The sequence below is a fragment of the Lupinus angustifolius genome, chromosome LG18 (genome assembly GCF_001865875.1).
Source record: "Lupinus angustifolius cultivar Tanjil chromosome LG18, LupAngTanjil_v1.0, whole genome shotgun sequence".
Classification (NCBI taxonomy): domain Eukaryota; kingdom Viridiplantae; phylum Streptophyta; class Magnoliopsida; order Fabales; family Fabaceae; genus Lupinus; species Lupinus angustifolius.
In genome coordinates this window covers 16217749-16229007 of record NC_032026.1, presented here as the reverse complement: position 1 = coordinate 16229007, position 11259 = coordinate 16217749, and the positions used below count along the sequence as shown (strand labels likewise).

The 11259-nt window shown below is 33.2% G+C and overlaps 3 protein-coding genes across 4 annotated transcripts; 1 reads left to right on the top strand and 2 right to left on the bottom strand.

Moving 5' to 3' along the window:
- On the bottom strand, positions 645-2530 carry LOC109332788 (ubiquitin-conjugating enzyme E2 20-like). The gene is made up of 6 exons (XM_019567822.1): positions 2218-2530; positions 1636-1663; positions 1303-1530; positions 1139-1202; positions 987-1046; positions 645-887 (listed from the first exon to the last, which is right to left on the bottom strand). Exons 1-6 carry the CDS (start codon positions 2328-2330, stop codon positions 841-843), a joined length of 540 nt encoding a protein of 179 aa, XP_019423367.1. The 5' UTR covers positions 2331-2530; the 3' UTR covers positions 645-840.
- On the bottom strand, positions 2969-5094 carry LOC109332785 (scarecrow-like protein 3). 2 transcript variants are annotated; one of them, XM_019567816.1, is made up of 2 exons: positions 3698-5094; positions 2969-3655 (listed from the first exon to the last, which is right to left on the bottom strand). In XM_019567816.1, exons 1-2 carry the CDS (start codon positions 4538-4540, stop codon positions 3119-3121), a joined length of 1380 nt encoding a protein of 459 aa, XP_019423361.1. In that variant the 5' UTR covers positions 4541-5094; the 3' UTR covers positions 2969-3118. The 2 variants fall into 2 exon arrangements, with proteins under 2 accessions (XP_019423361.1, XP_019423362.1); XM_019567817.1 differs by having other exon boundaries at positions 2969-4440; positions 4848-5092.
- LOC109332784 (uncharacterized protein SLP1) lies at positions 7495-10221 on the top strand. Its single transcript, XM_019567815.1, has 4 exons — positions 7495-7720; positions 8227-9419; positions 9521-9606; positions 9854-10221. Exons 1-4 carry the CDS (start codon positions 7558-7560, stop codon positions 10080-10082), a joined length of 1671 nt encoding a protein of 556 aa, XP_019423360.1. The 5' UTR covers positions 7495-7557; the 3' UTR covers positions 10083-10221.

The following is an 11259-nucleotide window of genomic DNA, read 5'->3' as shown; positions in this document are numbered from 1 at the left end:
AATAGTATTTTTATAAGCATTTGTAGAGCTATAAAACTTGCCCCACTAAAATATTGAGGCCTAACTCATTTAAACTTATATATTTATATTCCTGAACTCAAACTTCTCATTGACCTGTGGTAAAATTTGTAAAATAAATAATTAAAATTATGATTGTAATGGAAAGTGTAAAAGTTTTATACACCGTTAATTTATTATTCACTATTTATTTTTAAATATTATTGATTATTCAAAAATATATAAATAAATGATTGATGATGTTCTGACTATATATAAATATCTACAATATATATACATACATATTAGAATAGTTAAATCCCTATGACTACTTTATAAAATTGTAGAAATAGACAAGATACCAATACTAAGGTTTCCATATTGCTGAGTACATTTTATAAGTAATCTCAACACTAATTTAAAACCAAACAAACATAGGCACAAGAAATATTTATTAATCCAGCATGGCAAGGATGAAAATGGAGATGATTCTGATTGAGCCATTTGATTATAAGCACTAAATTTCTTAACTAGAGTTTGAGCTGGAATATCACAAACTCAACAAAGCTCTTTATATTAAGCAGAATGTCAAGAGGCTCATTGACCTAGAACAATCTTGTCCCACTAGGTGAAGAAAAGACATCTCAATAACAATGAATCAGGTAACATTTATCAAAACTACAATATCAGGAGGTTCTGCCCCAAAGAAAGATACAATTATATGTAAAATTCAGAAGCCCCTTCTGAAAAGCAATGAATGGAGAATTGCAAAACTCATCCCTTGTCTTCTCCAAAGTAGACAGGGAAGCTTCTCAGACCTGAGTAAGGAACTCAAATCCAAATCTAAGCACTTGGGCATTTGTAAAGGTTCTCAACCTTCTTCCTGTATTCTGTAAAAAAATTAGCAAATATTACTTTACCTCTCTCACTAGATATAAATTTACAAATTCTCACCAACCATATAACAAAGAATGTGCTAATTTTTATACCTGCTTGATTGCTCCAAAGCTGTGCTGCTTCTGGATTAAGCGGCGAGCTAATATTCGGCTCTAAATAAGAGTAAAGAAAAAAGTTAGGACATGATATACAGGAAGCAGATTTAAAACTAAAAAAGAGGGTGCATGTTAAATTTTGAAGTTACCTCCAAGCAAGCTTTGAATTGATATTAGAATTGTTCTAACATCATAAGCAGATGACCATTTATCCTGTTATAAACAAAGATGTCAAAGAAAATAGAATGAACATGCAGCAATGGATGAACATTTCTTTTCAAAATGACAGAAACAAGATTTCATTTCATATTACCTGAAGAATGTCCAAACATATATTGCCAGTCATATCTACATTGGGATGGAAACAGGTAGTTTCAAACTTAACCTTTGGAGGCTTAAAAGGGTAATCATTGGGAAAGGAAAGAGATAATTTGTACACAGTTCCTTCAAAAACTGTATCTTTGCTTCCTGATATTGTTCCTTTCCAGCAGAATATGTTGTCCTCTTCAGGAAAAGCAGATACACCAGGGTCTCCACTCATCTGAATTTCAAAGTCATAAAAACACAAACAAAACATATTAATAACTATTTGGATGCTCAAATTTCAATGAAAACACAACAAATGTCTCAATGAGGTGGTTCTTACCATCAAAGCCATCAATTCAGATTGCAACCTGTTTAATATAGACAGAGCAATAAGACACAAAACAAGAAAAAAGTTAGAAAAAAGTGCCCATATTATCCATTTAACTATACATATGTTACAATCTTGTTGGAAAATAAGACCACAAATACATCAAGAATAACACCTAACCTTTTCCCCCAATTTATTTATTATTTTTAGACTAAATAACCATTTCAATCCTCATATTTTTTTGACCTTATCCCTGCAAAAATGAAAACCCCAAAATGTTCCCCAAATTTTTTAAATGTGGGTCAAATTTGTATTTTGTAGCATGATTTATAACACTTGGTAGGGACTAATTTGACCTACATTTGAAATTTTTGGACCATCTTGGGTTTTCCATTTCTTGAAGGACAAAACTTGTAATGCCGAAAAAAATATGAGGGACTAAAATGGTATTTACTCTTATTTTTATAATGGAACCCTAAACTCCATTAACGAAACTCAAAGGAAAAGATTATCTTTTTTGGGTGATGAGAACCATTGCAATTGAAAAAGAAAAGAAGGAATCAATTAAAAATGGAAAATATAAATCGTCAAAACCTTCGAAGAACAGATTGAGAATCAACGGTCTTTGGAGGAGGGAGAGACTGCTTCGGGGGAGCAATGTTGTTGTGTTGAGATGCATCTTCAGATTGCACGTTAGTTGCAGCCATAGTAATCAGAATTAGGGTTTGTTGTTAACGCGGGAAGAGAAAACAAAAGAATTGAGAGAACAAATATTACAGAAGAAAATGAAGATTAGGTTTTGGAATTTGAATGAAATGAGGGTTTTAATATAAAACGATGCTGTGTTCTAGAAACGACGTCGCACCAAATAATTTGAACGTTACCACAACGGCTAGTGAAGTTAGTTAAATTCAGCTGTCTCTGAGTTAGATATTCAATATCTTTATATTTGACCCTTTCATTTATCATTAAGATTTTATATTCAATCATTCAAACACAATTAATTACTTTATTTTATTTCATTGTAGAGGAAATGGTAGCCTAAATGTTTTTTTCATTTTAAATTTATTGTCCATTCTAAAACAACGATGATAGTTCAAAGATTTTCAATTTACGAACAAGATGTTGGTCTAGTGGTGTAAGGTTAGACTAGATTTCCAAGGTTGCTGCAAAGATTAACTCAATTTACCAACAAGAAGTAGATCTAGTTGTATAAGGCACCACTAGATTCAAGGTGAAATGTTCGATTCCTGATAAGGAAAAGTTCTACTCAATAATCGGAATTAGAAATAAATCATTCATTCCTTCACACCTTGATGGAGTTTAACTAGGAAATATGAGTATCTCTACACTGATCTTGCTCAATAGTCATTACCATATTGGAAAAACTCTTCCATACAAACAAAGAAAAGAAAAATATAGAAATAGAAGGCTAAACACTATCAATCAATACTAACATCTCTATTTTTTCATCCATCCTAGCATGAACTTAGTCTTACTTTCTAGATCTCCATGCCGATATCGAAAACAAGGACCGGTCCTGCCAGCAAATTACTACACAACCATTTTCCTCCTTCATCCTATATCCCTCACAGCCATAGGTCTGTAGGAACCTCCTTGCCTGCAACATGCCAAAATAGCTTAAAGGCATGTTGCCGAATCCGGACGAATCAAGTCTTTGGAACCATTTATCCAGCTTCTCATGTCTTTCCTTTCTTTCAGCCCCTTCACAAGCAATAATGTTCTTGATTTCCTCGCCGAAAAGCATCTTCTCCACCTTGAATCTCTCCAACGACGCTCTTGAGATTGTTGACTCCAAGCAATCAAACAATGCTGCATAAGAATATAGCGATTCTAGCAGCCTTTCCATCAGCGTCGAACTATTATGGTTGAAGTCTTGTTCTGTTACAACCATGACCTTTGGTGACAATCCCCATAAGGCATTAAGAAAGCTCTCCGAGTTAATTGAAGCATGTAAAGATACCGGTGATGATGAGGCTGAGTCAGGGCTTGGGCTATAGCCATTAACCATATTTTTTTCAAACAAATCACCCGACATGCTTTGGTTCATCAGCAGTGCCTTTTGCAGTGAATTTTTTGACAGGAGGGGCGATTTTCTTCGCAAGGCTTCATCATCCAAAGCCAGAAGGGAATGTAATTGCAGAGAAGAACTTATTGCTAGCGCCTCCCCAGTTTTCACACGAAGTTTATCGAAATCAAGGTTTTCTAATTTGCTAACTACTGGATTGAATTGGAATGGGATATCCAACTTTTCTGCTTCTTCGGTAAGTTTATGAGCCATCTGATCAAGTATCTCTTTATGCTGATGAACACCAGTAATTCTCAAATGGGGCGGGCCTTCGGGACGTGCACTCAAGACTTGGAGGAGAGCAATCCACTGCATAGGTTCAGTGGCATTGAGATCAACTATATGTACCATTTTCTCCCCTTCCATCGCTTCAACAATAGCCTGATTCGTCAAAATATATGCGACCTTCAAGAACGGAAACAACTCGAGGAAGAGCTTCTTGACAATAATTTCTTCAGAAACCATAACCATCTTGGTAGAATTGAGGGCCCTGTGGAGGCCAGGCCACGCTTTCAGCATCCGATCAGCGAGTGCTTCTGTAAAGTAAGCAGCAATTCGCTGCATAGTATCACCATCAGGCGAGGCGAGCTGCGAAATTTGCTCAAGTGTGATGTTTGCATTTTCAAGACTACCAGCAGCTACATGGTTAGCACAAGTGAGCAACAAATGGATCAAACACAAACCCCTTTCCTCGGATTTCATTTCTCTAAGCCATGTGTAAGGTGAATCTATGCTAGGTGAAAGTGACATCATAGAGAAGAATTGTAGAGGTGAAGAAGAAGTTACAGAAGATGACCCTTCTTCTTGAAAGATTGAAGATGATCCCATATAACAATTACAATAGACTAAGTCTCATTGGCAAATTTGATTAAACAAATTAAAACACTTTAGGTAGGTTCTCTAATATATCAACATCTCACACTTTACCACATAATAAGAAGAAGAAGAAAACAAATTCAAGCACAAAGGGTTATAAAACTAAGATGAACTCACACTCAAATAGTGCAGATCCTACACAGAAAGGAGAGTGAGACAGGTTAAAAAGAATAACAAAAAATTCATCAGAAACTGAATGATTAAGGAGTTTGCACTAATTAAGCACAGCAAAATTATGAGGAAAGCATAGTAACCCTACCAAAACGACATAAGAAGAATTATGAAATGGGACAAGGAAAAGCTTAATCCTAGGTGGGTTTTGTAATTGAACAAGGACCAAGATAAAGCCCCATAAAAATTTCAAAGCTTGGCTCTTGGAACAGTGTGAAGAAATAAAATAAAGAAAAGGAGAAGGAAGGGATAATGGGGTTAGGTTTGATGTATTTTGTTGCTGTGTGAATGTAAGTGTGGGAGTGGAATTCAATGTTTGTTTGAACTTGTTAAAGTAAGTTACTGATTCAATAACTTGTTCTAGTGGCCACTTGTCCACAAGTCCTATTTGTCTTTATTGTTTTGTTGTCCTTCACTTCTCAGTGGAGTGTCTGTAATTCTGTTTCTGAGAAGCAATATTCATAGGTAGGTGAGGCTAACTCTCCTAGCAGATATTTTTTTCATTCACAAGATTCGAACTCGAGACATTGCTTAAGGAGAATTTAGCATGTATGTGATTATGTTGTCTTATTCAATTTTTTTGTTTTAATTTTGTTAGAAATCAAACCTGTGCAAGGAACTGAATTACTCAAAATGGTTGGTTGTATTTGTCTTAATATCTCAAAATGTGTCTTTTCTCTATCTAGAACATTTTGTTCTGTTCCTCACAAAACTTATACTTTAAACGTTTTCTTTTGTCTTTACCTTAGGTGGATAGGGAATCAGGGCTGGCCAAAGAGTTTTAATATTCCCTAAGGTCACTAAAGTCCAAACATGCATTACCAAAGACAAATATAGTAATGCTTTAATGCATTAAGAAGGAACAAATGTATCACTATTATATCTCATAAACTCATTTTTACCCCTATCCCAAGTTATCTACCTTAATTTCAATCTCAAATGAATGGTGAAAATTACAAAGAAAACTAAGGCACTTTATCCTTTAAAATGCATTAAAGCATGAAGAGTAATATTATATCATTTAATTATATTCTCTTACTAATCCTCCTACCAAAAGAAAATGATACATTTCACTTGTAAACCAATCATTAATAAATAAAGTATCACATATGTCACTTTCTTATAATAGATAGAAGAATTTAGTCGGAGAATATATCATTTTCTAAGCATTAATTAGTTGGACAAACATTGTCCTGAAATTTGTTTCCTATGAGAATGGGAAGAAAGGTGCTTAACATGGTTTTGTTTTATTTTGAAAGGAAATGACAATAGAATTGGTATTATATATTTCAATTAAGACAAAGAGACAGAGAGGTTATGGACAACTCCAAAAGTAGCTTGTGCTTTTATCTCTACTTGTGGATTCTTAGGTGGCACTTACCAACGTTATAGCAATATTCCATTTTTTTAGAATTTGCCAAATTTCAAAGGAAATTACCTAACTCATATAACATGCTAGCTGAATTGCTTATTAGGTAGCGTGTAATGAAATCCAATAACTATGTTGGAATTTAATAATTTAAAACAAACATAAACTACTATGTTGTATACCAATGAAGATAGATGTCAATATACATGTGATTTAGAGAGAAAAAATAATGGAAAACACTCTATAAGAACCCCTTAAATTTTATGTTTTTTATTACTGTGAGTTTAATTACAATGATTTCATTGTTGATTTATTAATAATTTAATAATATATTTACATATGAACCAATTTCAGCAACGAATAAAGTTTAAAGAGTAATTAGGAAGAAAAAACAGTTGATAGTAACTACTTGAAAAGGCATAAAATTTAGAGAGGGAGGTTTTATGTATTTTCCCCAAAATAAATGTATATTATATTCACATGGTGATGTTTTTATAATTTTTTTAAATTATGGAAAATGACAAAAAGTACACATGAGCACCAAATAATTTGGGGAATTAAGTCTAGCACATAAGTTGTTATTATATATAAAAAAGTATGTTGGACATTTCAATAGGGCCATAAAATTGTTAAAATATAATATTATACTAATTAGTAGCTCGTGCATGTTCTTTTTTAATTAAAACAATATTGTTTCTCACTTAGTAACTGAAAATGTGTTACAATTGATAATACCTAAACGCTAAAAAAATTATTTTAGGGTCATAAAATTTATATTGATTAGTAATATTATACACAAGATTTATTCCTCAACAATATCAATATTTATCATGGTCCGGTCTCAATCAATAACACTAAGTTTATAGTGGGAACACTTGCCTCACAAAGTCTTAAAGAAAAATTATATTATCCAAATATCTTAGATTTTTTACCCCTAGTTATATGCATAATTTATGTATAGAAGGTACTCAAAAGTTGAAAATTACAACCCTTTGTTTTAATTATCAGCATAATCATTTTTTTTAATTATTTGGATAACCTATTTTGAATAGTTTTGGAATATAATCTATTTTGAAGTAAAAATTGATTATTTTGATTGGATTTTCATTTCACCCAATACAAATAAATTTATAAAATGTAAGTAGCTTAATTTGAATACTTATGTTTAATTTATACCTGAATTCTCGACTCGGATAGAATTGCTCTTCAGTAAAAAAAAACTTAATTTGAAAAAGTTAATGAGGCAGTTGATGAATGAAGGGTAAGTGGGAGTGGCCGTTGCATTTCAGTTCCCACCTATTTCTAAGCCTATCTATACGCACTAACTTGTACTCTTTATTATTTTCTTATCTTATGACACAAGCAATTTTAGAATTTCTTTTTATGTTATGAGTTCTATTCCATTCATCACTCAACAATATTATTACCAATGAAACATGAACAATCATCTTCAACATCGATCAAACATCAAATCCAAATGTCAAAGGATATATGCAATGGAAACATTTTTGGCCTCTTGTCATTGCTTTTTTCCCTTTGGTGCCTCTTCTTCATCTTATACTCTAAGCTTTGTCTTGTTCATGGAATTGGAGGTCCTTATTTTCCATTTTTTCATACTTGTTTTCTTTGCAAAAGTTTTTAATCAATGGTTACAAAATATATACATAAAAGGGGTGTTGTTAAATATTGAGAATATCATTTTTAATGATCAATTATGTAAGTTTTTGTTAAACTGAAAATGTTAATCTTATTCTATTAAATACATCATTTTCCAATGTTGATTTTGCAATTTTGGGTTCCTTAACCATTGCCAAATCCCTTGTTATAAAGCAGTTTTTTTATGATTGTAACAATACCCATTAATCCATTATTCCTCATATGATGTTTCCTATTAAAAAAATGTCTTTGTCATTTTCCCAATGCAATGATTAACATGCGGCAACAAATCTGTTGTCCCACAAGTTGTGCCACTAGTATATGATTGTCCCACAAATTGTCATTTTCTGACTAATCATAGCTGATGATACATGCAGTGGCTACCCTTAACGTACATGGTTCTATATAAATCACTAATCCTAAAGTGTTTTGACAAATGCAGCTATGTTAGAGTTCAATGAATCAGCTAGCTCCATTGGTTTTGGAGGCATTAGTCAGAAACCTGTAACAAATAGAAGATTAGAACAAGTATTTTTGCAAGAGTTTGTTAATAGTGATTTAGTGTGCAATGTACAATCTAGAGAACAAGAAAAGAAACTTCAACGAGTAAAACTTGGTGATGAGAAATTTAATTCCACAAATCTCAATTATGATGAATTTAGAAACATAGCAAAACAAGAACAAAACAAGGGTAATGACTATGCCCATAATAACATAACTCATAGGCTTGAACCTGATGGTTCTGTTTACAACTATGCCTCTGAGTCCAAAGGTGCAAAGGTTGTGGCTCATAATAAGGAAGCTAAAGGTGCAAAAAATATACTAGGTAAGGATCATGACAAGTACCTAAGAAATCCTTGTTCTGTTGGAGGAAAATTTGTTGTTATTGAACTTGCAGAAGAAACTTTAGTTGATTCTGTGAAAATTGCAAATTTTGAGCATTATTCTTCTAACTTCAAGGAGTTTGAATTGGCTGGTAGTTTGAGCTATCCAACCGAAACATGGGCCACACTTGGAAACTTCATTGCTGCTAATGTTAAGCTTGCACAAATCTTTAAGCTCTCTGAACCTAAATGGGTAAGGTACTTAAAGTTGAGTTTGCTTAGTCATTACGGATCCGAGTTTTACTGCACTCTTAGTGTTGTAGAAGTTTATGGCATCAACGCGATAGAACGGATGCTTGAGGATCTAATTGTTTCTTCGTCGGGAGGATCTATTGCTGACAAGGTGGTGGAGCATAATAATACCAGTGACACTACTTCTTTGAATTCAGAAGCTGGGCAAAATGATTGGAAAGGAAAAGAAGTTGAAGGTAAGAACCATAGTGTGGCTGCTGATATGTCAAACAATAATGAAACTCAAAAGTTCGATGTGGAAGTGACGAAAAGTCCAGTGATAGAATTAAGACAACAACTGAATGGTAGGGTAGGTGGTGAAACTGTACTGAAGATTTTGATGCAGAAAGTGAGGACAGTGGAGATGAATTTATCTTTGCTTGAAGAATACATCAAGGAATTGAACAAGAGACTAGGTGTTACAATACCAGATTTTCAGAAAGAGTTGTCCATAATATCAGAAAGCCTTTCACAAAGCAAGTCAGAGATAAATAATCTCATGCAATGGAACACAAATATGGTACTTTTCTTCCTGTCCTAATCTTCTTTTTATCTTCACGCCATGTTTCTCTCGGTTTATCGTATGAATTCGCTAATTTCTTCGTTACTTTCCCTTTTCAGGTAAAAGAAATATCTGAAGTTGAGTCATGGAAGAATGCTGTTTTATCTCAGCTTCATGAATTGACCAAAGAAAAAAGCATACTGAGGTTAGAATCATGCAATTTTGATAACTTCTATTAAAAGCTTGTCCCTTTGTTGGTTTTTAAAGTTCATATTTTTGTCTTATACCAACTTTGAAATATCTTCTATTACCCATTTCAATTCTTGCTTGCTCATTATGTTGATGCTATCCTTGTTTTATAGCCTTTTGTGGTCTTCTGTAACTAAATGATTGCATTTTTTTCTTGCAATTGCTCTGATACCTGACATGCCATTAGTACACTTCAATTTCAGAATAGAAGTTCAAAAGGTTGTAAGTGATCAAGCGAATCTCGAAAACAAAGAGCTTGCTGTGTTAGCAACAAGTCTTGTTTTTGTGTGCCTTGCAATTCTGAAGATAATTTCAGTACTTGTGATGACATTTTCTACAACTTGCAACGCCGATAAGGTACGCCAGACAATTAGAGGATGGGTTATGCTATTTGTATGCTGCAGTGTAACAATTTTCATTCTTGTTCTATAGCCAACCTTTCACTTTTCTTGTAGAAACTTGTACACTTGTAATTATAGTTTCTATTTAAAGTTGTCACAGTAGAACTTTTACTTGTTTCTGTATTGCAAAGTACAATAAAAAAGAAAGTGTTTCCAGATAAGTTGCAAGTATGTAGTAAATTGCTGATGCTAAAGGCAATAAGATTTTATGCACGGTAGAGGTGAAAGTATTATGACGTTGTTCAACCAATGTAGCCGACCTCATATACTAGGACTAAAGCTTGGTTGTAGTTGTAAAGAGGTAAATATTCTCTTATGTTAATAGCATTTGCCGAATAAAAGAATGATGTTGTATTTGCATAAAAGAGATTACAAATTACTAATATTGCTGAATCCTAATCAGAAAACATAAGATTGAGTAGTAAGTGATTTTAAATACGACTACCGTTCCGAAATAGACTGAGGGGTGTTAAAAAAGCAAAGGAGATCGTTTATTGAACATCCAAATAAGAATATGTGTATACAAAGAAGATAAAAAGTAAATGAAAGATAACGATAAATATATATACGGTATCAAACATGATGTTCAAACAACAATACGAGAAAATGAATACTCCTACTATAGGATCGTTCTTGAAAATATCCATGAACCTTGTAACACATCACAGAAAGTTAAACTCAATGGACATGTCATTTATGATTTATATGCTCAATACACTCTCAGTTTTCACTACCATACTGCCACAAATAGTGAGGATCTCAGCCAACTTTCCTAACGTTTATATTGTACAAGTTCTGTGCCATAAAATTTAACTCATCAGGAATCAATTCAATCTGTTCAGTTGCTACTGTGTGCAAAATAAGAGTCAAGGCAAGTTTTGAGAATGTAGCAAATTACATGAAAACTTTGTGTATGTCCAAATTGGTAGAAAAATACAAGTCTTTGATTAATCAGGCCAATACTACTATATGTAGAAATTGAAATGCTTTCCTCTCCTATGGTTAATATGAAATGCTGAGAGGTGTTAGTAAAGGAGATACTCTGACCCTGCCAGACAGTGTAGAAATGTGGGCAATAAGCAACACTTCGATTCTTGTGAGCAACACTTGTTGTGAAGAGCAGTCACGAATCCCGAAAGGGATTAGTTCTTACCCAAAAAGGTGAGAGAATACTCTTGATAATACCAAAAAAGGTGTCAAGATAGTTG

Excerpts from the sequence above, each read along its gene's own strand:
- LOC109332788 (XM_019567822.1), bottom strand. The coding sequence starts at position 2,330 with ATGGCTGCAACTAACGTGCAATCTGAAGATGCATCTCAACACAACAAC. Across the intron at positions 1,203-1,302 it reads TATGTTTGGACATTCTTCAG|GATAAATGGTCATCTGCTTA; the intron begins GTAATATGAAAT and ends TGTTTATAACAG. Across the intron at positions 888-986 it reads GCTTTGGAGCAATCAAGCAG|AATACAGGAAGAAGGTTGAG; the intron begins GTATAAAAATTA and ends ATTTTTTTACAG.
- LOC109332785 (XM_019567816.1), bottom strand. The coding sequence starts at position 4,540 with ATGGGATCATCTTCAATCTTTCAAGAAGAAGGGTCATCTTCTGTAACT. Across the intron at positions 3,656-3,697 it reads ATTCACTGCAAAAGGCACTG|ATGGTTAATGGCTATAGCCC; the intron begins CTGATGAACCAA and ends TTTGAAAAAAAT.
- LOC109332784 (XM_019567815.1), top strand. The coding sequence starts at position 7,558 with ATGAAACATGAACAATCATCTTCAACATCGATCAAACATCAAATCCAA. Across the intron at positions 7,721-8,226 it reads TCTTGTTCATGGAATTGGAG|CTATGTTAGAGTTCAATGAA; the intron begins GTCCTTATTTTC and ends TGACAAATGCAG. Across the intron at positions 9,420-9,520 it reads TGCAATGGAACACAAATATG|GTAAAAGAAATATCTGAAGT; the intron begins GTACTTTTCTTC and ends TTCCCTTTTCAG.